Source organism: Zootermopsis nevadensis, unplaced genomic scaffold, assembly GCF_977971745.1.
Source record: "Zootermopsis nevadensis isolate Lab colony 2312 unplaced genomic scaffold, Znev_1.0 Znev_ptg000015l, whole genome shotgun sequence".
Lineage (NCBI taxonomy): Eukaryota > Metazoa > Arthropoda > Insecta > Blattodea > Termopsidae > Zootermopsis > Zootermopsis nevadensis.
The window spans coordinates 4412310-4439187 of record NW_028259147.1 but is presented as its reverse complement, the minus strand read 5'-3'; the positions used below and the strand labels follow the sequence as shown (position 1 = coordinate 4439187).

The 26878-nt window shown below is 34.9% G+C and overlaps 4 protein-coding genes across 7 annotated transcripts; 2 read left to right on the top strand and 2 right to left on the bottom strand.

Annotated features, from left to right (window-relative positions):
- Positions 1-66: 66 nt before the first annotated feature.
- Positions 67-9242, top strand: thoc5 (THO complex subunit 5). Its single transcript, XM_022082359.2, has 14 exons — positions 67-199; positions 467-831; positions 1505-1580; positions 2256-2441; positions 2972-3104; positions 3271-3377; positions 4004-4127; positions 4727-4832; positions 5263-5494; positions 6556-6679; positions 7025-7216; positions 7580-7695; positions 8011-8198; positions 8861-9242. The coding sequence occupies exons 1-14, from the start codon at positions 86-88 to the stop codon at positions 8925-8927; spliced, it is 2130 nt and encodes a 709-aa protein (XP_021938051.1). The 5' UTR covers positions 67-85; the 3' UTR covers positions 8928-9242.
- On the bottom strand, positions 7772-14514 carry LOC110838782 (dynein regulatory complex subunit 10). 4 transcript variants are annotated; one of them, XM_022082362.2, is made up of 7 exons: positions 13676-14448; positions 12739-13098; positions 12346-12638; positions 11588-11737; positions 10424-10553; positions 9290-9494; positions 7772-8661 (listed from the first exon to the last, which is right to left on the bottom strand). In XM_022082362.2, the coding sequence occupies exons 1-7, from the start codon at positions 13829-13831 to the stop codon at positions 8633-8635; spliced, it is 1323 nt and encodes a 440-aa protein (XP_021938054.1). In that variant the 5' UTR covers positions 13832-14448; the 3' UTR covers positions 7772-8632. The 4 variants fall into 4 exon arrangements, with proteins under 4 accessions (XP_021938054.1, XP_021938055.1, XP_021938053.1 ...); XM_022082363.2 differs by having other exon boundaries at positions 7772-9473; positions 13676-14514; XM_022082361.2 differs by having other exon boundaries at positions 7772-9494; positions 13676-14446.
- A 546-nt stretch (positions 14515-15060) lies between these two features.
- Positions 15061-20697, bottom strand: LOC110838781 (dynein regulatory complex subunit 2). Its single transcript, XM_022082360.2, has 9 exons — positions 20561-20697; positions 19898-20060; positions 19673-19786; positions 19122-19260; positions 18413-18636; positions 17852-18049; positions 16951-17145; positions 16017-16208; positions 15061-15884 (listed from the first exon to the last, which is right to left on the bottom strand). The coding sequence occupies exons 2-9, from the start codon at positions 20036-20038 to the stop codon at positions 15522-15524; spliced, it is 1566 nt and encodes a 521-aa protein (XP_021938052.1). The 5' UTR covers positions 20039-20060; positions 20561-20697; the 3' UTR covers positions 15061-15521.
- A 251-nt stretch (positions 20698-20948) lies between these two features.
- Positions 20949-26304, top strand: LOC110838783 (GTPase Era, mitochondrial). The gene is made up of 6 exons (XM_022082367.2): positions 20949-21245; positions 22322-22446; positions 23564-23738; positions 24644-24946; positions 25313-25493; positions 26051-26304. The coding sequence occupies exons 1-6, from the start codon at positions 20949-20951 to the stop codon at positions 26257-26259; spliced, it is 1290 nt and encodes a 429-aa protein (XP_021938059.2). The 3' UTR covers positions 26260-26304.
- Positions 26305-26878: the final 574 nt, after the last annotated feature.

Sequence of the window (26878 nt, the reverse complement as noted above, 5' to 3'; positions counted from 1 at the left end):
TATGTAAAAGCGTCGCTACAACGCTTGTGGCTATATATAGAAGTTATCTGGTTTTAATGCCCAAAATCAAATACGCAATAGTATAATGGTGAAAGAACCTGTTCAAGAGCGTGATAATACCATAAAAAAGCGCCGTAAAGGTGTTACTAGCAGTACGTCTGCACCTCCAGCAAAAGTTCCTGAGGGCGACATTTATAAGGTTTGTATATCATTACAATAAAGCTCCTTCGCTGTATAATACCAAAGGCCTGAAATAAGGACACAGTATTTCAGAAAACAGGTATGAGTACCTCAAGTCCTACGGCATGTTGTATTTCCGGGTTAAAATAATACTCATACCTGTGTCAGAAAAAGGAAACGAGGAATATATTTTTGTAATCGTGATATCATTATTAGTCAGCGGGACATTGAAATGGAAATGATTTTATGCCATTGCTTTGTAAGTAATATGTGCCGTTGATTTCAGAATGTAATAGAGTTCGAGGAAGCTGAGGCATCTGCTCGGGATCCTGAAAAGGACATGGTTTTGTTTCGTAAGACATGTGATGATATTCGCACATTAATGGAAGAAATTTCTGAACTGAAGGCAAAAAATACAGGTGTAAATAGTGAGCAAGTCCTGGCAGATATATCAGAAAAGCGTGTCCAGGCTTCATTATTATTCGTTGTGTTGAAGAAATTGAATCGTCTGGAGAAATTTCGTACCAAAACATCAAGAGATACTTTGAATCGTGAGAAGCAGCAAGTGGATAGTTATCATCTCCAGTTACAAAATTTGCTTTATGAAATTTTACACCTCAAGAAGGAAGTAACTAAGTGTCTCCAGTTCAAGTACGTATAAAGTTAAGGATGAAAGTTCTCTAATTTATTATTTGCTCCAAAGAAGGGTGTCTAAATACAATTTTTCTAGAAATTACTATATTAAGCATTGTCAGTTGAGCTAGTAGAACAAATTTTGTGATAATTTAGGTAACCAAATGAGTTTCTTCTATTTGAGTCTACTACAAGTTGAAATGTGTACAGCATATAAGTGTGGCAAAGTCTAAGTTCATTCAAAAATGGTGAGGAATTTTCTATGTAGTATACTAGTACAAATCCCTTTTGGAACTTGGTGATGTAGGGAAAGGAACTTGTCTTGTGTATGAAGGTATCAGGTTTGAGACTCACAAGGCACAATGCAGATTTTACCATAATTTTCCCATCGCTGTCAAACATAACACTTCACAGATGTAAAGAATACTAATCCCTAAATACCCCACCTGATCATAATCTTTTTGTAACCATTTTTATATGTAATTCATGGGAAGTCCCCCATTTAGAATCAGAATTAATCTGTAAGTCATCCCCTCACTATAATCCTACCATCAGCAGTAGTGGGACATAAAGAGTCTGTGAAGGCTGAAAAGTGACCACAACACATAAAGTTTTTCTCCTTATCAGTTTATTATCAGTATGCCTTAAATATTCAGTGCTACTAATATGTATAAACCTTCATTACTTACAGATCAAAAGATGAAGAAATTGATCTTGTGCCAGTGGAAGAATTTTTTAAGGAAGCACCAGAGTCGCTCTCACGTCCAGTAAGTTACCATGCTAGTACTGTAATTTAAACCATTTCAGATCAGTTTCTGCAAGAAATCAGAATATCATCCTATGTGCTGTGATAAGTATTATATTTTTAATTGTATCCTTAGCATTTATTAGTTCAATGATACGTATGCTTTCAAAATAGTTTTCAGTTGGATTGCAGTAATTTATAGTCAACTGCAGAATTACTGCAAAAATAATTACACAAGAAATCATATATGTTACATTGATACTGTATTAACTGTATACATCATATGACTTTGGATGGGAAGTTACAGCATGTCAGTGGATGCTGAGATGGAAAAGATGTGGCAAGAAGTGGCTTTGTCATATTTTAAGTTAGTCCTGGCATTTGTCTTAACCCTTTCACCTTTCCTCTCTTTGCAAGTACTCTTTATATTTGAGTGGTACAAGTTTGTTGCATTAGTGAGAACTGATCTAATTGCTGCATTGTTAATTTTAATGATTTTGTAATTTTTGGTAAGTTATAATGTGAAATATCAAAGATAAGTCTATTAATTGCTGCTATCACAGACTACTTATTAGTAGCTTCATAACAAAAGACATGAACAAAGTATCATTAAATAACTTATGGATCAATTAATGAATTGTACCGTGTACTGTTATAATGTCAATAGTTTATCCAATTTTCCTATTCTTTTATGTAGGATGTGACAAAAAATGACTCTCATCAACTCAAGTTAGCAAGACTGGAATGGGAACTGGAGCAGCGCAAACAGTTGGCAGTTCTGTGCCAGAAATTGCAGGCAGCAAAAGAGACAGTAGCTAAGGAGATACAGAGTAAAAGAGAGAGGTTGGACAACCTAACACCACGTCTAAAAAATATACTTGAGGTATTTATTATACCTGTCTTTAGTTGATGATGAAGATGATGTTATTCTGTATTTTATCACCGGTTAGGATGTCATTGAGCTGTAGGAATAGATGAAAAGTTCTGGATGTTGTAGTTCTTCAGTAGTGATGCTGTATTATGGGTAATTGTTAATGGTCTTATTATCTTCAGCTTAAAGTGTGCATAAAATAGTGAAAGGGAATTACTCTAAATTTTCAAATAGTTCAGTCCTTTTCTACAGGACACAGTCGCCCAAAATGCAGATCATTAGAAGAGAATTTTATTATTCAGTATATCCTTATCAATCAGATTTATGATTTAAATATGTTATTTTGTAGGTGAATGAAGTTTGGGCTGTCACTCTGATGGAAGAATATATTTTATGTTTGAGATCAAAGTGTTGTGAAGAATATTGGACCAAATAAAGTAAAAAACAATGGGACAGAGTAGCCTCCATAGTGAATCATCGATCTATTTTGAGTCGAATGTTTGACTGGAAGACTGCAATAATGATTTGTTAATTTTTCTAAGGTGACAAGACCTCTACAAGATTATCTTGGATTACCTCTGGACAAGATCCGCAGACAACATCAAGCTGCCTACCATTTACCTAAACCTCTTTATGTTTTGTATGTTCAAGCAGATGCTTACAGGGAAGCATGTGGTAAGGATGAGTGTGTTTGTATTCAATGCAGTAGCACAGAGTTGAATTAACTAGTGCTTGCATACATATTGATAGGTTAATTAAATGCCTTAAAATTGTGATGGACACATGAATCATTGGTAAATTTCTATTCTACATAGTTTAATTATTTGACTGGCTTCTGTAGATCCATTGTTGACTGTCGCTGTGAGTGGTGATGAAGAAGAAGCCAGGTCATTAAAACAGTCCGCAGATGACTCGGCCGCAGCAGAGGAATCTGATTCAGATCAAGAGGCATGTTAAGATATTGTTGTTATACCCATATTAATTTGCGTGTCTGTAATTATCATATTTAATTTGCATGAAGGGCTAAGCTGACCTTGATGGCTAGTTGCTATATATATTTACAAAAGTGTTGTTATTTCAAAATGCACTACCCAAGATTGGCAGTAAAGATGTATTTGGTTTCTGCATTACACGTTCAGGAAATGTTTTCTTCATGCAAATTAGAGTTCTTAAAAATCCTCTTAAGAGTTTTAAAGGTGTTTTACACTTGAATTTCATGTATCATAATTACGTAAGATAATTCATTATCTTCCGACCCCCATAAAGTATTATAGATAAATTGTATGAGCAATATAATGAGAGATATAACTTTATTTTTAGAATTACTTTACTATGTGCAATAAAAAATTATTTTAGTCAATTTTTTTAGTTGTTTGGTTGTCAAATTGAGGTTGAATACTTGTTCTTTGATTTTTACACACAGAGTGAAATCATTGCTTATACATGCTTATGTATTGTAAAAACATATTCTGAGGTTTTGTTAAATTTGTTATTGTTATTATAGTTATATATATATATATATAAAACGAAACAAAACAACATGCATTGTGATGAAGTGTACATTTCCATGTTAGGACTGTGGAGACCGACAGAAGCGACATCATCGCAAGCTTTCACGTACTGACCGTCTTGAAGAACGCAAGAAGAGACTTCTCTTACGGCATCCACTGACAGTGGACATCACCATCAAACTTCAAGGTTTGAAATAATAAAATCTGTTAAATCCTGACTTTTTCATAATAAAGCTTTCATGTTATGTTAGAATATTCCATGTCTACAGATAACAGTTGGGGGGGGGGGGGGGGGGGTTTGCTAAAACTAAGAATGAGCACCTCTTGTAAAGGAGAGTATAATTTAAAAATGTGTAATGGCAAGTAATTAAATTTTAAACTGAAAAATTACCAGGATGCCTGTCAAAAAATTACTGGCTGGGTGACCAGAACTTGGTACCCAGCAGTGACTGTTATGTGTACAGACACCAATACAACATACATTTTAAGCATGTCTGTAATCTGTTAACGTCTCCAACAAGGTAGCTCTTTTTATGATAACCTCAGTTCTGTACTTAGCATCTTGTTTATGATGCTGGTCTTTCCCTGCATTCCTTGGTATATCTTCTGTCACTTGGTGTATCTGCCTTGTCCTTGGTATCCCAAGTCATTTTATTTCTAACATACATCTGTATCAACTTTTCTTATAGTATTTTGCTTGTTTCTTAACACTCCATAGAAAAGTAATCTGTACTGCATATAAGCCTGTGAACAGTGTAAGTAGCGTTGAAGGATATGATGTTACAGATGGAAATAGCTTGTTGCTGAGTTTCAACTACCTGGTTCATCTTCATGTTGTAACTGTAAAGATTCGGGTTACTCTAGCGCAGGCTGTTCATGGAATTTCAGCTGGGTAAGTTTTTACAGTAATGCCCATCAAATTGCACTTTGTATTATGCTACTAATGCATAGTGGAGTTTTGTCTGTTTCTTTGTATTTTTATAATTTTTTGTTCTCACTCTCTTTGTGGATATATCTATAGTTTTGTGTCACGAAATACAAGCCATTCAGAAAATGTATTTTGAACAAATTACCGGTCTTAGATATGTAATTTTGAGAATTTGTGACTTCCATGGCTAGTCTGTCTTCTAGAAAATTGTTGTATCCATCAGAAGTGTTTCCTTCTTAAATTAAAATGGAATTCAAATTTTGAAAAAATTTGAATTCCGATAATGAGTCTGTATTTCTAAACATTTTATCTCTGTTATGGCTGGTATGACTGGTTTATTAAAGAGAAACGTATGTAGCCAACATCTTTTGTAAGTGATATATGTGTGTTACAGGGATTTAATTGCACCTCATAACATACTAGCAGCACTATTCCCACATGATCTTGGCTTAGACAGTCCGAACGTGGCAAATCATTATCAGCTTCAGTCTGTTGGACTGGAAGATTTTGCTAGCTACATCCCAGAATTGGGAATACCATTTATATGGGCCCAGCGTGTTGCTGGTCTTGACTTCATGGGTGCCAGGGCAACTGAAATAATGGGAAGTGTACAAGAAAGCAGCAAGGTAAAGTTGAATCTAAATTTAACCATCTCAGATTAAATTTTTCCTGTGTTTAACATTAATGTAATGTTTACAGATGTCTGGATTTTAGTGATTTCTGGATTCTGTATAATTTTTATAGCCTGCTGTCCTTCTGCAAGGAAAGAAACTTCAGCTGATAAGATCATCATGGTGTGTGTATTGCCCTTTAATTGTTGACTCAGTAGATTTAAAAAAATTGTCAGTGGAACCACGGTTCCGGAGAATCGGACGTAAATACGTCTCTGTATTTAAATTATATTTAAGCAATAAATACAATGAAAGGAAGGTAGCTGAATGTAATGTCAAAATTATCTAGTCTACGATGTTGATATGGATCCTAGGTAACAACAATGCTGAGTAAACACGACATTCCATAGGTAACCATTGTTGTCGATTTGTTGATATGAATCTTACACATTTTCGTTCCACATTTTTGTTACACGATTTCCTTTCACTTCTTTGCCGAATGACCCTTCCATTGTAGACGTATTTACATCAAAAATGGTGTGATTGTATGAATGTTGGAAACCACTTCATTGTCTTTTTTTATTTATTTAATCTAAATATGACATGTTCAGTGTACAGACTTTGGGGTGGAGTTGTTCTTAGGCCTACATAATGTAGAGTTTTTAAATTATGAATTACAGATCTTCAAAGTTTTTTTAGGTTACTTTTTTTATACAGTGTAAAGCAACATGGCAACCAAAGTATGTTCTTTTACATTTCATTGTGACAGCAATAACTAGTGAGACATTAGAGCTTGGAATATGAAATATGATATGAAAGGGATGTTTGTAATTAACAGTTATAAAAATGTAAGCTTTTGAGATTACATACATGTAATTAGGTAACAATTTCTTCAGCAACATGTAATATATTATATTTGCAAGCAACAAAAAATGTTTTAAACTACTTTGGAGTATTGTTAAATAAGGTAAGGAAGAAATGGCATTTTCTTTCGAACAAAGACTTGAGGAAACTTGCTTTGATTTTAATATGTTGAAAAATTAATGAATAGTGCTACGGAAATATGTAATTTGCAGGAAAGTTATGTTACCATGGAGCCGCAGACAGTGGTGAGCCAGGCAAGTGTTGAAAGTGTAATGCGTGCCATTCGTCAGAGACTGAAGGCTCGGCTTGCATTGTGTAGGCAGGTGCAAGCCCTTGGTAAGCTATACTATAACTGTATAACCATAACTCATTTTATAATTTTCTTTATATATCAGCTATGAATGTAAGCCATAATTGTTCAATATTATAGGGACAGTGAATGTTGGTAATATCTTGTTTGTATTGTTCTTTTGGAACATTGTTAACTTACAGGGTAATAAATGTTTGCCATTGTCTATGTATCTTAAAATGATGCATTCTTGAACTTCAGTGGGGATTGTATGATTTTCCATGTATGTTATTTCAATATATTGGTATGCTGTACTTGTAATCCAGCTTTCTTGTGTCAAGAGATTCTTGTACTTCATATGCATGCAGGGATTAAAATATTTTGTTTTCCAGAGGCTGGTTTGGTGTCTGTACCTCATGCCATTCGCAGTAATTTCCCAGCCAAGATATGTACCAGTTTATCCTCATGGCAGCCAATATCATGGGATGATTTCCGCCAGGCGCCACACACACAGGCACTTGTTCAGGCCCAGTGTGTTAATCGTGGAGATACTTTTTATAGGGCTGTACTAGCAAGAGGTACTGGTAAGTATTGAGTACATTTTGGTTAGTATTACTGTCACATGTCACAGAAAACAATCTGAAGATGGAATAACTGCTTGCCATCATACCTGTGCTTCCTAGACACTCTTTGTGTAAAACACTTTTTATTAACCCCCCCCCCCCAAAAAAAAAAAAAAAAACTCAGCTTTCTACATACCTGAATGAATTAACTCCTCAGTTGCTGGGAATTCAGTGCTGCGATATTTGACACAAACAAAGTTTTGTAAATGCTATAATGCTTTAATGATTAAAATTGTATCATTAAAACACTTCATTATTACATTCACTGTACATGTAACTGCTTTAAACTTACATCTCTTTTATATGTTTCTGTATTATTTGCAGCAAAATTGACGGCACTTATAGGTGTGAAATGTGACTATCCACGCACACCTACTGTCTTCTGTCTGCATTTAAACTGGCATGGTGAACACAGTGCTGGAAATAATGATGCAATCAGGGTGAGCACTTTTAGGTTATTAACAGTTAGATGTCATATGGCTAATATTGGACATTGTAACATTAAGACTGACTGACTTACTTAATTCCACTGAATTTATTGACTAGTTTCATACATGAAATATGTAGATGCACAGATGTGACATGCATTACATTCAGTATATTTTGTGCAAAGAACATACAAAAATAACTGATGCAAGAATTTCTTCTCATTACTGAAGAAATATTGAATGTAGACTGATATATGTGTAAATACAAAATTAAGTTACAACAGCATAGTAATGACATAATAGAATTCATTTTCTTGATATTTAAAGGATATGGAACGTGAACTTAATGTTCACTGGATGGAACTGGTGGGTGGAGTGGGTTGGGGTAACACCCTCTTAGCAGCCCAGTTACTGCGACTCATGGCTTGTCTAGACGTGTTCCTGGAGTCATCAGGTGCTACGGGTGTCTCTCCTCCAGAGTTTCCTCGTGACAAAATATTTTTCCAGCCTGTCAGGTAGGTTATATGTTACTTTAGAATACGCCTTTGTTTTGTGTATTTTGATAGACTAATGAAATGAAAATTACTACAAAGATTTCACAGAGATATTTGAAAGACTTAAATCTTATATTTACATGCTCAGAAGTGGAGATTTTCCCATGGAGTTCTTCATTAGTTAAACATGATTGGTAATGATAGAATTTCAAATGATATACTAACTTATTTCATTGAAAAGTTGATGGTTAAAAAATGCCCTTCCTGAAGGAACCTGTTATGTTCACACCCTACCATTGGGCTATAACCTTAGTCAGTTCTAAAGTCCCCACCTCGAAATTCATCTTAACATTATCCCATCTATGTTGAAGTTTCCCTCATAGCGTCTTTCCTTGAGCTTTCCAGACCAAGAATTTTGTGTGCGTTTCTTATCTCCACATAAGTATTACATGTCCTCACCATCTTATCCTCCTTGATTTGATCTCTGTAACAGTATAACATATTATGAAGTTCTTCACTGTGTAGTTTTCTCATTCTTATTACATGCTCGTTTTTTAAGTTCAAATGTTCTTATCAGCACTTTCTCAAATGCCCTCAATTTATGTTCTCTCCTCAGGGACAGACAAAGTTTCACACCCATATGAAACAACTACATGGTAATTAATTTAGCTTAATTTTCTCAGGGGTAGAAGTCGCAGCAGACCCTACAAATATCTACGAGTTGCTGGTGGTATTTTCACACATCGCTGAAACATCCAAATCTTTTGGTGTATATTCTTGTCAGTTTATGCAATACCATTATGATTGTTGTTCACATCCTTGGTGAAGAAGTTCACAGTTTATAGCTGAACACCTAATACCATCCTCCATAATATATCTGTGAATTCTTATTGTGTCTCGTGAATGTTCTCATCTGTCATGTTTAGTTATGTGTGAATGTGATTGAAGGCAGATTTTTTTTCTCCAAATGTTCCTGATATTACATTCTAAATTTTGTTAAAAATGTTGTGAAAGAAGTTTGAATTTGACAAAAATGAAATTATTTCATATGATGGACCATTGAAATTGTGATTCTTATTTGTTTATGGTATTTCCTTTCTTGCCCTTCTCACCACTACCATCTCCACCCTTCCGTTTCTTTCGTCCCTTCCGACGAGCCAACTTGCGAGCTCTGTAAGCCCTCCAGTATCGTTGTATTTGCTGTGCTGATCTGTTGCAGATGAAAACATATATCTTCTGTTCCATTGCAGTTTGTTCCTCATCTGCTTTCTCCTTCATCAGTCTTTCATATACTTCCTGTTGAGCAGCAAAATTTTCCTATAATCGCAAAAATACATATAGTATTAGAATGAAATGCTGTTCCCTTTATACAGATGATAACTGTGGTGAAGAATAAATAAGAACCTGGGTGATGGCCAGTTTTTTTTTACTAAAATTCCTAGTAAATTTTTCTTGGTCTTGCTTATTTGCAAATATTTGTTTCCATCTTTATCACACTTTTATTCATTGTGACATACTGCATTCCATGATTAATTTTATTGATTGATTGTGTAGTTATTTATAAATATATTTTATCTGCATAAGTCATAGATTATATAGCACTGAATTGTTTGTTGGTTGTGAATTATGAAATGGAAAGGATCTGGAAGAATTCAAGCTGCTTTTAAGGTACGTATGTCACTTGTCTGAAGAAACTAAGGAAACCTCAGTATTGCCAGTCTTCTGTCAAGATTTAACTAACAAATAAACTGGGACCTCCCATATATGGAGGAGGGCTAACCATCTGACAGTGACATTCAGTATTGTGATTAATTTATTTGTCTCCCATTGAGTTTCCAGTCCCTTTGCATATGGATCCCACTTCTATTCAGCTTCAGTGCGTAATAGCTAAGAATTAATTTAAAATGCCCCACAGAGTACGGACTGTGTCCTTTTACTTGAAGACAGATGGCCAGAGTCAGTCTCCAAAATGCCAGATACGTTTGATATCCAGATAGTGGACTATATACAAAGAAAGTTCTCTAGTCGATACTAGACCAGTAACAAACTTTTAGAACCACATATTTTGTGTTTGTTCCTTAATAAACCTTTTCCATATGTCATAATAGATAATACTGCTGCTACATAGAAAGGTAGTGTGTATCATTTAAATTATTGTTAAAAATGTCTCTGAATGCTGTCAGTGGTAATTCAATTAAGAATATGAAGAATAACTTATCAGTTTGCAAGTTAGTTGTTTTTTTTACCTTAAGCTCTTGCATTTGTTGTTTTTTCTCCTTAAAACCAGCCAATGCCTCATCATACTCAGCTTGCTTCTGTCCAATGTCAGTATCATATTTGTTCAGCCAGCTGATTAGTTGTGTTTCTGCCTTCAGTCTGCAAAGAGAAAAAGAATAAAAATAATTACTAATTATTGCAATGTTGTGGTTGGCACACCTGTTATATAGTTGGGAGATCCTTGATTTGTATCTTCCCTTGAACACCAAGTGTCCTGACTGAGATGGTTCTCTCAGTCCCTCTGGGAATTCTTAAGGCAAGGTAGGTTTTTGATCAGTTGAATTTTTAATGTTATATCATTTGCACATTTATATAATTGAGCTTGGGCAGAATGAAAGTATTGTGCTGTTTATTAATTTGTTTATGACAATGTAAAATGTAGTAGTAATGAGATATGGAAAGTTGAATAAGATTTAGGATGTGGTCATGCTCTACTTCTGAAGTTCTACTTCAGCATTTACATGATGGGGCTGGGAGAATCCATGAAAAACATATCAGAAGTCAGTTTCCTCAGTATATAGCAGGAGTATCTTCACTTCTAATAACTGAAAAAATTAAAATCTTTTAAAGTAAATGAACCTGCACATAAGTCACACTAGTACCCTAGATCTCATTGCATGGTGTCACATAGATACAATTAAACCGTTGCTCCATGGTCTGCTTCAAAATGTTGATAGCCACTTAGCTGGTGAATACATTTCCTGCTTTTATGGAATACAGAAATTCATTATCACGTTCAGAAAAACATCTGCTGGTGCTTATCCTGTGTTATTTTAATCTATTACACAGTTAAGCACCAAACTTTTCCAAGGTCCCAGGTCTGCCAAGTGGTCTCTTCTCTGTAGGTTTTCAGCCTGATATTTTGTGAGAATTTATTGTTTCCTATGTATAGTACATGTCTCATCCATCCCTTTGCCCTTGATTTAATCATTGATGAAGCTCCTATATATGTAATTTTCTCCATTCTCAACTTACTTCTTCTTCTGTGATGCCAAATATTCACCTCTGCACTCTGTTCCATCAACTTCAGTTTTTGTTTTTCCCTTACACTGAGACATTTAAAAAAAATAAAACCCAAGTATGTGATGGGCTCTTTACTAATGATATAGTATGTGTATTAAATTTATGATTACCTTTTTCTTCTGAGCTCCTTTTCTTGGGCTAGGTAAATATGTAACAAGGATTTCATCTTGATGTTGAGGTTCCTTACTTCGTTCATCAGGGTTTCTTGTCGGCTCTCACTGTTCTTCAACTCCATCGCCATTTTGCATTCTGAGTCATAACTGTATGTGTATATAGTATAGTGGATTTATAGAAGTCTTTAGGATTTCATGGCATTTTATAGTTAATAATGTCTCCATTCTTGAGGTAGGACATTATTTTGTGGTGAGTTAATTTTCCTTCTTTTTAGCGAATATAGTTGCCTTTATTTACAAATATTGACTAAATAGTGATCAGACCATAAGGCAGTGGGAAATTCTGCATTGTTATTAGTGAATGTGTGGCCAATAGGACAGCAGATGTCAGTTTAAATGAAATGGTCTTAATCAGGATGTTTCATTATCCCAGTGAAAATTAGTCCCAGAGAGGGACTCATGTTCCGATATGTTTCCCTGTTGGCTGTATATCCACAGATCACAATATGGAATTCTAAATATTGACTATTTAATCACTTTGCCTTAGAAATGGTAACAGGCAAATTCTCTAAAGTAGTTTAATTCAGAGTTTAGTGAAAATGAATCGAGTAGTTTCAGAGCATGGAGATGCAAGACAAGGTCAGCTACACAGACAGATATAAACTTCACATTCCACTTTGCACAAACTACACTTTGTAATATTATTAGGATGAGATGCTAATCTAAAATGTCATCATAAATCATGTTATACTTACACTATTTTCTTCATGTCCTCATTGCATTTCTTGTTCAGTCTTTCAATCTTAGCTTTATGCTGGTTGATCAGTAAGTTCTTGGCCATAAGTTTTTGTTGTGTGTCATTGTTCTGTTCCTCCAGTTTAGCAGAGACGATTGAGATCTCAGCTTTGACTTGCTCGTTGTGATGCCACAGATGCCGTAAATAGCGTTCTCTCACACATTCATTGATTGGTAATGTTGAAAGGCATTTGATTGTGTAGGCTTTCAATTGTTTCAAATGCTTAATGAATATTGATGCTACTGGGGAAATCTAAAGAATACAAGATGAGGGTATTTTAATCCTTTTACTAACATCTATATGATAAGAAATGCATACAAATAACAGTGACTGTAAGAATGATTTTTCAAACCTCAGTCTTCAATTCCATGGCTATATTTCTTATCGCTTGCTTGTTCCATAACAGTTGAATGACTCGGCACATCTCTGGGTTCTGCCTTCCTTCTACTACTGTTATGCCAGGACTCTTACTCTGCTGGAAAACAGCATTATCCCCAGACATTTGATTACAATCATTTTCCCCCTTTGCAGTGTCTTTCTGGCTGTTATTGTCCCACTCTTCAGTAGTGTCAGGAGCACTGAGTTCTAAATCATGGTCATATGATTCATTCATGTACAGAGAGCAGGTTTCAAGGACTAGAGATATTTCTTCTTCCATCAGGTGTGGACGGAGCAGTTCTCCATCATTCTGTAGTAGCAATGGCAAGCACATCTGATGGAAGTTCAAAGAAAAAGTGCGTCAGCTATTGATAGACTTCAGTAACATTGGGTAAATTGACAATTGGGGCTGACATTACAAAGGTTTCTCTTATTTATGGATTATACCTCAGCTATACATTTCACACACGGCAATTATTACATCTGTACATATTGATACTCCCTGAAAGTAGTGAGCTTTATGTAAATATTTAATGTCATAACATACATTTTATATACCTACAAATTATTGTAGCCAAAAATGCAAGTAAAAATTGAGAAATAATGTTGACAAATCATTTAAAAATGTAAGTGTTCAAGTACAAATATAAGTTTGTAATTTATTAGTTGGGTTATGTTATAAGAGGTGAGGAGGTATTGGAGTGTCTGATTCTGCCTTAGGATTTTTAGTTATTTTTAATGGGAGTTATATTTTGTGTCTTTTCATTAGTGATGATTCCCAAAAACCCAACACAAAGTAGAGTTAACACAATCGGAAAATTCACCAGAGTGGGGTAAATTTGTTTCAAGAATTATATTTAAAAAACTGATAGTACTGTATTCATCACTGCCAAAATATTCATTGGACTTACCACTAATTCAGTTTTACAAATGGTGTGATTCAATATATTGGCAATTCGTTCAGCCTGAATTGCCACTTCTAAATCAACATGAGAAACACTATTTTCTTCATTATCTTCTTGCTCCACTAGTGTGGATTTAGACCTTGCAATAACAGATTTCATCATATTTGCAGAAGGTATAGACTGTAACTGTTAACTGCAAGGTTTGAATTGGTATACAGCTAAGGAATCTCACACAAATTACTTGGTTAGGATATATTTAATCTCAGTTTCTGTCGTTTGGAAGGTCACTTTGTTTATACTGTTTCCTTGGCAACAAAGTCTTCAGTGTACGCATGTAACACAGAAAAAGTGCGGAAGTTGAACTCTATTGTGGAGTACACATATTTTTCAAATGCACTGTTTAAGATTGCACCAGTACAAATCTCAATGAAGAAGCTAATAACACTGCAGATATACTGTGTAGTCAAAAAGTACATTCCTTTGCGTTTTGTTACTTGTCTACCGTGCTGAAAATATTTAAAATAAAAGTTATGTCACTTGTGCACAGTCAAGTCTGTGTCTGTTCTTTAATCACAATGCAAATATACTGCAGTCAGGGATTAGTTATCATATTTTGTTTCATATCCCCATAATGAAAATATTTTGAATAAAAGTTGTGTGTCAGTTGTTATCCACAGCAAACATCTTCACTGCCCTGAGAACCTAAAATCATAAAATGTTATGTGTTTGAAATAGGTTTTTGTGAGTCCTATATTTTATGTCATGAACCAGAATTTCTTATGATGAGCATTTTTTTCTAAATTGACAGATTTGAGCTTGATCTAAAAGAGATATTATATCAGGTGTTCTGAATGCATGGTTCACAACCTTCCAGTGTCTTATGCAGCCCACATTCATTTTTGTAATACCATAACTTATTCTATCATTCTGTACAATGAAAACTAATTAACTCCATACAGTAGATACTAAATTTTGAGTGCATATTAATAAAAATAACAACTGTATACATTTATTAAAGGTTAGAAACGTTTTTAGTAAAGTTCCATGAAGTTGCAATAAATTTACTAAATTTATAATATGGCAGCAAGATGCCCCAGGGTTTAAAATGTTAACCCAGGTTTTCTTTGTACCTAACCTAACCAAAATACATTTCCCTCTTAATTTTCAGGATAGAACCATAATACAGTATTTCATCAAAATTCATCATCAAAAAGTTTTGAAAATAAAACACCTGGATACAGATATGTGTACATGGCTTTCCCATTATGGGTTCATTTTATGCACATCATGTAAAGAATACATCAGATTTTCATTCTAGTAGATCTTTTGGCTGAAACACAAGTTTTGTTTATTTTACACATTATTACAGTTGACTGAGGAAGAAAAGCAAATAAATTCATTGTATTTATTAACTTTAATACCAGATTTAATACAAATAGCTTGTCAGAAAATTGATTACAGTAATTGCTGCCAATGCTCAAACCTTGTTTTTACATTTTTATAAAGGCTTGATATAAGTACTGAAATGGCTGCAGGCTAATGTAATTTCAGACCACCACACATTATGTTACCTCATACAAAAAAAATGTTTTTAATTGTTTACAAACAAACCTTGTTAGAATGCTATAAAACTTGTGTGTGCATGCAAACACACATCACACTTTCATGTAATACTCAAAAATCTTCTCATCTGTGATACATAATGATAAATAAAATGTCACATCTTAAGCAGTCAAACAGAATTACATCAACATTTTCACATGCTTCTAAATTTATGCCAAGATTAGAAGAAAGGATGGAAAGCTAAGTCCTAAGCTTGTATATACATATGACACTGTCACATTGTGCAAAATTAAAATACCCCAGAACGTAACATATGTCGTACTGCAATACTAGTGTTGGCCTCAATGCATGTTATAGGCCTAGCTTTTGGTTGCTTATTGCCTTTTTCCTCCTCCCCTGAACCTGGCATCAGGTTGATATGTTCTCTGATTATGTGAGTTGACACTGGTCTTGCTATTCTCAATGAGGGTTGCAGTGATGGTGGGTGACCCTTTCCTTGAGCCAGTGTTGCCATATACTGTTGCAGTCCTCTTGTGAGTTGTTGGTTCTCAAGAATGAGTGCTTCCTTGTGAAGACTCAGTGCAGCTCGTTCTAAGTAAGCTCGATTATATCTTTCCCAAAAATTGTCGAGTTTCATGTAATTGAAGATCTCCTATGACATTAAAGATTCTGAATTAATAATTTCATTGCTATCAACACTGTTCAGAAATTGATTATATCCTGAAATGTTGTGTCATTCATGCTAGTGGAGTTGTTATTGATCAAACATGATAATGATAATAACCTTTGCCAGTGGTTCTCTGGGTATATCCTTATAAGCCATTTCCAAAGTATCTTGTTCTGCTTGGTTTAGAATGGCAGAAGTGGGTAGACAAGTGACAAAAGGCAATACCTTCTCTCTTTCTGTTTCCATCCTTCGACACACACTTGCCAACTGCAGTATGCGTTCTCCTTTCTCCAAGAGCAATTGCAGTTCCTTGAAAACATAATTTAATTTGGATCCAGTATAGTAGAATGTCCGTGAAGAACAAATGGAGAAGGGAGGGAAGTAAAGCAGAGGAGGGGAACAACAACAATAATAATGGTAATAATAATGTTAGCTTTCGAAAATCTTTTCCAATTCATTGTCTGGTATTTCAGTGTTTGGCTTCCTGTATTTTTTATTTTGTTTCTCCTTGAGGAGACATTTCCTAGATGTAACATTTTTCAACGTCAGAAGGGTGAAAATAACAAGATTGGCATTACTTTTTATTTTGTGAGTCTGACTTATAAGACACTGATTGTTGAAGTAAAACTATGAAATTAGATTTTTACAACTCATTGCTACAGAAAAACTATGTGCTGTGTTGTTTGTATGAAAGCCCTACTATCTTCTATTAAACCAGTATTTACTGCAGAAACACCAGCTCGTAGATTTTGCAAACTGCCCATCAGTGCACCTGATGAACAGGCTATAGCTGGGAAAGACTGAATTGCCCCTGTTGTGGCTAGCAAGAACAACATACTGACGGCAAAAATGCAGAGTGCAGCCAGGAAAATCAGGGATTTTTAGTTGACATAAGTGTCTTGTTAAGTGACAGTGTCCTGTCAGTTAACCGGTCACAAATCATAACTGGTTCCTATTAAAATATAGTTCCCTAGTTCTGTTCTACTAAGGCCCCTGAATGAAACATTTTACATGTTTCTGCCCACCACATTCTGTTGACACTATAATTGACCTTTATAGCTTCATTGCTTGAGGTTATCAAGCAGTTCAGCTGCTTCTCATCAAGCCTGCTGCTGAATGCAAGCTCGTTCCGAAGTGAGACGAAGTGTTGGTGGTAGTTTGAGCGTTCTGCCTTTAGGTCATCTGTTTTTTGTTCACGCAGTGTCTTTAGACTTGCAAGCTGCTGCTTAAGGTTTGTGATCAGTTCCTGCAACAAACAATATTTTGGTTCTTTATATTACAGTATTATTGTTTTCTTGTTTAGTGTGATTTATACCATATATTTATGTTTGTGGTGCTTCATATAGTCCATTTACCATTGTGTCTTAAGCACTACACCATCAAGGTGTGAAACAGAACTTGAAGTAAAGTTTGATGCCGTAAACCACTGCTCCATCCACCTAACCCCTAAGGAAAGAAGTCATGTTATCCATTCACTAGAAGTTGTTTGAGCCCTAAAATCACTCTAATTGTGGTGCTAAACTGAAGAAAAAAACCTTTCTTTCTCTTGAATTCAAATCCCATTTGTGTAATTTGGCCAGTCAATTCAGTGCTAAGTTAACATAACTCAGTCTGTAGCTTTCATTTTTAAGAAACCAACAGTGTTTATAAATGTCTGGTAGTTTACTCCTGAATTATATATTCAGCATGAAGTGTTTTATTTTAAAGAGGACAGAGTTGTATGAATTAGGAATGCTCATATAATAAAGTAAGTGGCTAAATGCTAAATGAATGGGGTTTGATTCCTGACAGGGATTCTTCTGTTGGCAATCAATGTCCAGACTGGTTTGAGGTTGTGGCACACAACCATATGATTCTAACATTTAATTTTTCCAGAAATGTTCACATATATTTTTCATGTTATCACTCAATTGTGCATAAAATTTATTAATAATATAAATATTGACATTTACATAGAAATCGGTGATTATTTTACATTGCTTCAAAATAGACTCTGAAGCCAGCTCATCTTGGGCTTTCAGCTTGGCATATTGATTCCGCTTGTCTTCTGTAGATTTGATGTACTCTTGCAATGTTGCCTGAAACTCTTTCCATAACTTTTCTATTGTTGATTCACGATCATGCTGAACCCAATCTATGATGCTCAACATCTGGTTCCAAACAAAGAAATAAAATTATTGCAAAATAAAGATTTAAAAAGATAAGCAGGCATCATAAATTCTTCATGGAAATTATTCTTCAGAATGTGTATTTTAATCCCTTGTATATAAATAATGAGAGCTACCCACAAATTTAGTTCATTGGAATTTTCATAATAATTGTACTACTTTGCCCATTTAAATGTAATGTGCTATTTAAAGCAGGACACTAGATTCTGAAGTTAAATTAATTAATTAATTAAGATACATTAGACATTGGTGACCTGGAAGCACATAGTTAGATCAGATAAGTAAATGTCAGATTTGTGAATTAATTTATATCTTCAGGTATTGTATGCAAATAATTCCATGTACATCATTTTGGATTTCATCAGTCTTCATTGTATGATTTTGTTTCCAAGCAGAGGTCCATGTCTCCATGTCATGTAGCATTTGAAAGTTGATCGTTTGTAAATGTTCTTCATAATACTTGGCTCCAGATAAAATCTTTTGTTCTTCCCTTGAAGCTTCAAGGAGCAGTGCACCATGATCTCGAGCATAACTCTCTCGAAGTTGTTCAAGTCGCTTTGCATGTAATGCTGTAGTGAACAAAATACAAAACGTAAGTAAACAGCCCTGATCTTGAAAAGCTTATTTTCCGTAAAATTATTTTATTTGAAAAAACTATAATCTTCATATGAAGTCTTTTTTTGTAAGTACAGAGGACTTTCACATTGGTTAAAAAAAAATTATATTGACTATTTGCTCACAGAGCAATTTAACTGTGAACAAAATTGGTTTAAACTGTAAGAAAATCATTCTCGAAGAGCAGTAATTGTACTATCTTGGAGTTAGACTGGAGGGACTGAGTAAACCACAAAACTCAGTTGCCTCTTGTCACATCTAAGATGATTTGTGGATTATTTTATTTATGCTGCATCAGCTACAGTGGTTATTTATCAATGAGTAAGGTTATCAGGAAAGAGCTGGGAAGAAATGGTAATAGCTTCTTTCAGGGTACTGTCCTGGATTTCACTTGTAATGACTGAGGAGAAAAGCCTATCTGAAAAATGTTCTTACATACCTATAAGCTCATCAATAGTTTCAGCATGTGACTGAAAATTTCTAGCATATTGTTCCTCTGACTGGTCTAGCTCCTTCAACAGACTTTCAATTACATGATTCTTAGACTCTATAACATGCTCAAATAAGTTCCACAGGTTCTGAAAGAAAATTGTAACATTCTGAATAATATTTATGATATAAGGAATACTTCACAAGAAATATCAGTACTCACAATTATTATAATGAATTTTACGGTTACTACTAGTAGATATATTTAACTTTTCAGCATACATTTGTAGAGGTGAAGTTACAATGATTCATGAATTTTTGTATTCAAAATAGCAGGATCAGCTGAATACTACTGTTTTCCAGTCCGGATTGTTGGGTTTTCGGACCTTGTCCATCATCTTAATGTTATAAAATATACAACACAATATTATTTTATAGTTAACTAAAAATAATTTCATACTTTATACAACTATATCACCCCTAACAGCTTTCTTTCTTACTTACTTATTTATGTGAGTCCAAATCAAAAAATTGCCAGTACAGTTTCATAATTCTGTTTACCTCCACATCCTGCTTCATTTCCTTTGTCTTAATTTGTCTCAGGATATGACGCCACTGTTGGTTGATTTTTGCAAGGTTAAGTCTTGTAAATGCTTCTTCATGTTTCAATTTATTCTGTATTTGAAAAACAGAAAGAAGATTTCTGTATTGTTTTGTAATGTCAGGCTTCCATTCTGTGTATATTACAGCGGCTGTTAGGATGCTTGGAATATTTCACAATCTCACCTTCATGAAAGTAGCAATAAGTTGTTGTTTGCACTGTCTTGCCTCTTCTTCTATAGCTGCTCTGTGTTGTAAATATCTTGCTCGTTCTTCCTCGGTCATGCGCGATAGTTTGCTTCCTTTCCCTTTCTTTTTTGGTGCCATTGTTCTCTTTCAAATAAACTCACTTGCCAATTGAAAAGAAAATATTTTATATATCATAGATGTTCAACATATCAGGATTTTTGAGGTGGACATTGGTCTTTTAATCCGTTTAGGATAAAACTGATGTCCATCCAGAAATCTCAATGGAATCTTTCCCTACCCAGCTAACAGACTAACTCATTCACTGACCAACCAGTTATACCTTCATATCTAACCAATTTTTTCACATGCCATAGGAAATGGTGGTATGTTGACAGGTGAACAGCCCAGCAGGCCCATGCCAGGGCAAAGTATTTGGGATTACAGTGCATAATTCTGTTAATTTCTAATAGTATATCAGTGATATTCACAAACTAACAAGATTATAATACTATATATGTACATATAGATGCTAATATACAGGTACTGACAGTGTCATTAAATAAACCAGAAATTAATTATGTTTGTGAGTATGCAGTTACAACAATAACTGCAATTTTGTAATTGTCACTGCTCAGTTGTTACTACCATGATATACTTTACCTATACAAAGTTTTTAATATTATATTTGTATAACTGGTAATAGTATTACAAGCCAATATTTGTGGTTATAACAACAAGCATTTCGTTCCTATAGCAACGCAATTTATTCCTGTCTCTCTCTTTTGCTCACGATTACCACCACCACCACCACCATGCACCACAGTCAATCAAAAACTTTTATTTTAGAAACCTATGTTCTTTGGAATATTTTAATACAATATAACAGGAATTTATTTGCAACAAAGTCGGTTTAACCTCAAAGAAAATCTTCAATACAGCTATGTAATTGTGAATATGATTACGTAAAAATTTGTGTATGGTATAGGCTGTGGACTGCTTTTAGGCGTGCATAGTGTAATATGTGTTTTTTCGATTTGCTGATTATAAAATGGCCCTCCGCGTGTTTAATTATTTGACATCGTCGTTTAATATTTGTAAAAATATATTTCCTTGTTCTGTTCGGGTTTGTAATAATACAAATTTATGGAAGGCAGTTGAGGTTAGGTTTGTTAGTGGTGTATCCGAAGATTCCTCAGATGCTGACGGAAGAGGTTTATCATTGTTGAATGCAGGATGTTCTAGCAAACTTAATGAATATCGCGATTCTCGGCTTCTGAAGATAGCTATAATTGGGGTCCCAAATGTTGGAAAAAGTACTGTCATAAATAAGCTGATAGGACGAAAGGTAAATATTACCCAATCGTATTTCGAAGTCTGTATAATTTAAGAAGCAGTAGTGACAAACATTTCCTTACTTATGTGGTTTGTAGAATTACCGAGAAAAACTTTTCAATATAATGACCATGTATGACTGAGAATTATTTAGTTGCAGTTACTATATCTCACACAAACCTAACATAACCAACCTTCCTAACCTTTCACTGGATATGTAGTTCTTAATTGATTTTGGTCTTCGGGTTGTGAAGATCCAGAAGACAACAGTATACAGCTACTGCAACCTTTAAAAATATGGCACGTACTAGTCTTCATTATTCAATACTACCATATTGTTAAAAATTTTCTTATTCTTCAGATCTTGTAGAGGTTTAAGATTGGTTTAAATACCATAAAATTTCAGTCATTTGGTGGGAAAATATTTACCTTTTAAAAAAAACAGTGGAAAGGAAGTTAGGAACAAACACTGACACTTCAAATAGGCTGATGATGTACTTGGGTTACAGAAAATAAATGGAAATTTAGTTGGGCCATGTTATTAAGAAGTATAAACACTGCTGAAACATTTTACATAACAATTATCAATTCCACCATTGGTTCTTAATATCAGAAACACATGGTACGAGACATCCTAATTCAGTCAAATGCTATGGAGTTTGCCACGCATAGCACAAACTCCATATATTCTCTTCAGACGTGCCCAGTTTAAATCTTGCCATTATTACTGCCTATAGTCATTTAAGATTTTGAATGTTTCCCAAGCCTTTTCAGATGATTGCTGGCATATTATCTTTTAATATGCTACAGACACTGCCATCCAAACCCTTACTTATTCACTGTTCATCTTCTACTCTCATCCAGTGCTATATAACCTCTTTCGGTGAAACAATGTCATTGCAACGTGGATAAATCTACATTGGACTTAAAAAATTTGACTCCTGATTATGCTTCAGGAAATATTTCTTCACTTTGTGGTCTCATATTCTGTCCTGACATCTTATGTTTCACCTGAACTTTTTCTCACAATTAGATACTCAGATTCACTATTTTATTTGGAACTGTGATATTCAATCTTTTTCCTTACAGGTTTGTTCTATTTCAAGCAAAGTGCATACTACTAGGTGCAAGGCAAGAGCAATTGGAATTGAAGGCGACACACAGCTAGTGTTTCTGGACACCCCTGGACTAGTCAATTCTGATGAGTCACAACGGTAAAGATTTAATACATTCAGTACATGTATATTATCATATTTATGTACATAATTTTCTAACCTTCTGTTCTGATTTTTTATGTCTTTGCATGTCATGCTTATAATTGAAATCATAATATGAGGGTGGTGGTTGTCTTTTCACACATAAAACTCTCAAACTGGCCAGTAGATTCTGATAAAATTTGATACTGGGGTCTGTACAAAAATATTGTTAGGCAAGTTTGATTTTGGTTTTACGCATGAAGACCAAATTAGATTTTTACAAAATGTCTTAAGAATGGCATGTTTTAGAAATACTTATGTGACACAGATAGTCAGAAATACAGTTTGCCAAGTTTAACATGACAGTGAATTTACCTAACATCATGATGTACTGGTTAGCACACCTGCTTCATGTTCAAAAGGTCCTGGGTTTTATCATCAGCTAGAAGAAGAGCTACCTTACTTTTCTGGTTTTCCTCATTCCATTGAGGCAATAAATGGGCTTGTACCATAAAATATTCCACAGCTGCTTTTCAATTCATCATTTACAGTCATCCTCCAGTTTAACATTATACAGTATAATCAATGCAATTAAGACATAATTATTAACCAAGTAGCGTTGTATTAGGTTTTGTTCATACAAGTACCTACATTCAATGAATTCAGATATTTCAATATAATTTCCAAAAAGTATTGCAGAATTTATCTTGTCTAATAGTTAAACTACTTCAGCTTCATCTGGTGATATTTCACATCTATCATTGGGTTAGGACAGTGAATTTAAAAATGTTAGTGGCATGTTTACACTATACAAATGCCAGTGAAGGTGTGATTTGGTGTCTCATGGTGATGAAAATGTTGATATTGGTTTTCTGGTTTATAATGTCATTGGACCTACAGGTATATACCAACATTTCAAAGGAATTTCCTCCATCATTAAAGCTGAAGTGACTTGAGAAATGTTCCCAAATGTTGGAATCTACCTGTCAGTCCACATTGTTACAAACCAGAAACCCAACATCAACAGACAGTTAATGTAGTAGTATACCATGGGGACTCGTGCTTCACTTGAGGTCAGTTATTAAAAGTAAATAACTTTGTTTTTAGTCTTAACGAACATACTTTATTTCCATAGGCACCATCTTGAACATTCATTTCGTTCTGATAGTGAGATAGCCATGTTAGAAGCAGACATCATAGGAGTTGTACATGATGTATCAAACACTTGGGCACGAGACAGGCTTGATCCAAAAGTGTTACGTCTGCTGTACCTATATCCTATGAAGCGTTCTTTTCTTATACTTAACAAGGTATGTCTATATCATGTGCATGTGCCTCTGTGTTTATTAATGCTATATCAGCTACTGAAGTTGTATGGCATAAAAGGAGGTACAAAGGATTATTATAAATCATCAGCAAGGTAGTGGTCATCTCCAGCAATCTCAACCATTCTCACATCTTAAGCCAGGTCCACACTTGTGCATTCACTGTTACAGAAGAATGCACACTTGTGGACCCAGCTTTATATAACTCTTTACAACCTTTTCTGTGATACAAATAAATGACTCTTCAAGATGTCTTGTCTGTCAGATTTGTCACTTTACTTGAAGGTCAAGAAGAATGACAAAACATTTAAAAGAAGGAGATGAATATGTAGAAAATTAAATAAAAGTAGCACAGCTTTCTCTTTCAAATTCTTGACTTATTTGTGTGTTCTTTGCATCAAGTGTCCATTCACATGAATCATCTCCATACCTACTTGATGGATTTTGAAGCACTTTGGTATAGGGACTGTACAGTAAAAGTTGTTGAGAAATTTAATTTTGGTTTATATTAGTAATATATAACCAGTACTTTGTGTGAAATGCAAGTTGGACTTCCTGATTTTCTCAGAAATATGTCATCACACAATGAACTGGTGAACCAATACAACAAAAGACAAGGAAATAATTTATTTCTTTATGCATTGCCATTCATGTAGTTTCATTATCTTTATAGTAGTCAGTTTCAAATTTGTAATAAATAGATTTGTATTTGCAATAAGACATCAAGACCATTGAGGTGCCATATGCAGAGTTACAAGGAACACATTTTGAGTGTGTGTGTACTCTAGACTGGTGTACACCTTTTCACTAATCTTATTCTGTCCTTTGTTTCTTTGAATGTTCTAACTCATTAGATTTGTGTTATTACTGATGGAATTTTTGAGTTACAGATAGATGCATTGAAAAGCAAGAGGAAACTGCTGGATGTTATCCGTCTTCTCACAAACAATTCCTTGGCAGGACAATCAAAGATTTCTGGACATAAGCCATCATCGGTAACAGATTATGCAGAATTTGTAGATCATCAGATATCAGACAAGAACCATAATTATCCAGTAATGGATGAAGTGGACTCCCACAAACTCTCAGAACTGCAGGTCCAAAGGAAGGTTCTAAATGAGAGAGGATGGTCCCACTTCACAGAAGTCTTTATGGTGTCAGCCCTCTTGGGTGATGGCATAAATGATATCAAGGTAATTACCATATTGGAAACATTCATTTTGGTTTTAGCCCTAGCAATCAGGCACATTCAAGGAGCTGGGGTAGCTCAGTCAGTATAGTGACTGGCTACGGACTGGATGACCAGGTTTTGATCCCTGGCGGGGGGTAGAGGATTTTTCCCTATCCAGTGGGTACCAGGGTCCTTTCTCGGGGGTAAAGTGCAGCTGGGGCGTGACGCTGACCACTCACCCCTATCTAGTGCCGAGATTAAGAATGAGTAGGAGCTATACTCCGTCTCTTATACAAGTACTTTTCTTTTATATAAAATGTTGTACCAATATATGATTGTTTGAAGTTACAATTACAGTGGCTCAAGATGTGTTATGGTTTGATTGCAGGATTACTTGCTTCATATATCAGAATTCTCACCATGGCTGTTCCCAGTGACTAAGTTCACAGATCAGCCTTCAGAAACTATAATAGTAAATACCGTACGCTCGAAGCTATTGGACCATTTGCCTCAGGAGATTCCCTATAATCTCACCACAACTATAGAATACTTTGTTGTTGGAAAGGATGGTATGTACAAGCATGTTATATTCAAGTCATTCCTTATCAACTGAACACAATAGTTGGCATTACCACCTTGGATTTCAGTTAAATTTGGTATCTGATCAAGTCTGATAAGTGACAATGGATTTTATCTTTTTATGTCAGTTACTTTCTTTTTTCAATTTGAGCTGTGTAGCTTAAGCACCAGTATGTCCAAGCAAACGTGAAGCGTACACAGCCCCCTGTCCATAGTTACTGCAGGCTTCATCCCTGTAGGTAAAACAGCTGGAGCTTGAAGCTAACCACTCATTTCCACTGTGTGTGTGAAGCCTACAAGCACTTAAGCTTTATTTCCAATCCATATACATAGCCACAGCATGGTGCTGTGCACTGGGAAACCATCACCCTTTATTATTGTTTAACTGAATAAAAAAAAATAATTTCTGTAAGAAATTGAAAGCCACAATGCATGATCAATAAAAGTTAATAGTGCTGTGATAGTGTCCATAGTGTAGTGTTTGAACTTCTCTCTGCTTGCTTGATGTCAGTCCTTTGAAGTTGGTCTATATCTGACTGAATTTCAGGAACCATATCAACAGTGGTACTTGTAGGATGCCCATCAATTCGACTTGAGAGATTGGTAGTGGGGTCTCGTGGACTAAGGATTCGGACAATAGCTCTTGAAGCAGAGCAAGAATTGCAGAGTACATTCAGACAACCAGTTCGACTGAAAGTGGTTGTTACAAACAAAAGCCAAACACTTCCTGCGTCTCAAAACACAAGGTTCTCTTAGCCCTATAGTACTGTAACTTGTTAAAAATACAGCACTCATACCATATTGTCTTATGTTAATCGACACAGACTACACCTGGTACAATATCCTGTTACCTGTTCATGTTGGTCTTCTAGGTCGTAATGGCATGTGGACTTGTGGATAGATACCAGTGTCTTCAGCAAATTGAGAATTCCACAGACATCAAGAGTCCATTGCTTAAGGTTTAGAAAACAGTTTGTTTCCTGATTTTAGCATTAAAGATTGAGTTTTATATATGTGATATCAAGTATACTAGGAGACATTTGACTCAGTGACTCGGGATAGGTTCAGTGGTGGGTTATGTTGAACATGGGTATCAATGTTTCAGTTCTGTAAAATACAGAGATTTCTCATTATCAAGGCCTTTAGAATTAGTCACATAAGTATATGGTTTCATCTGATCACACATTTTCATCTCAGTATATTCTTGGACACCATCAATAATCTGGAACTCTGTCTTCAGGAAAAAGGAAATGGCTAATGGTATGTGAGGCCCACTCAATAGGCCTTCTATAAAAAGTACTTCTTACATACAAGCCTCTGATAGATTCACAAGTCAGTATGGCAATATCTGCTATCTAACCATTTATATGGATCT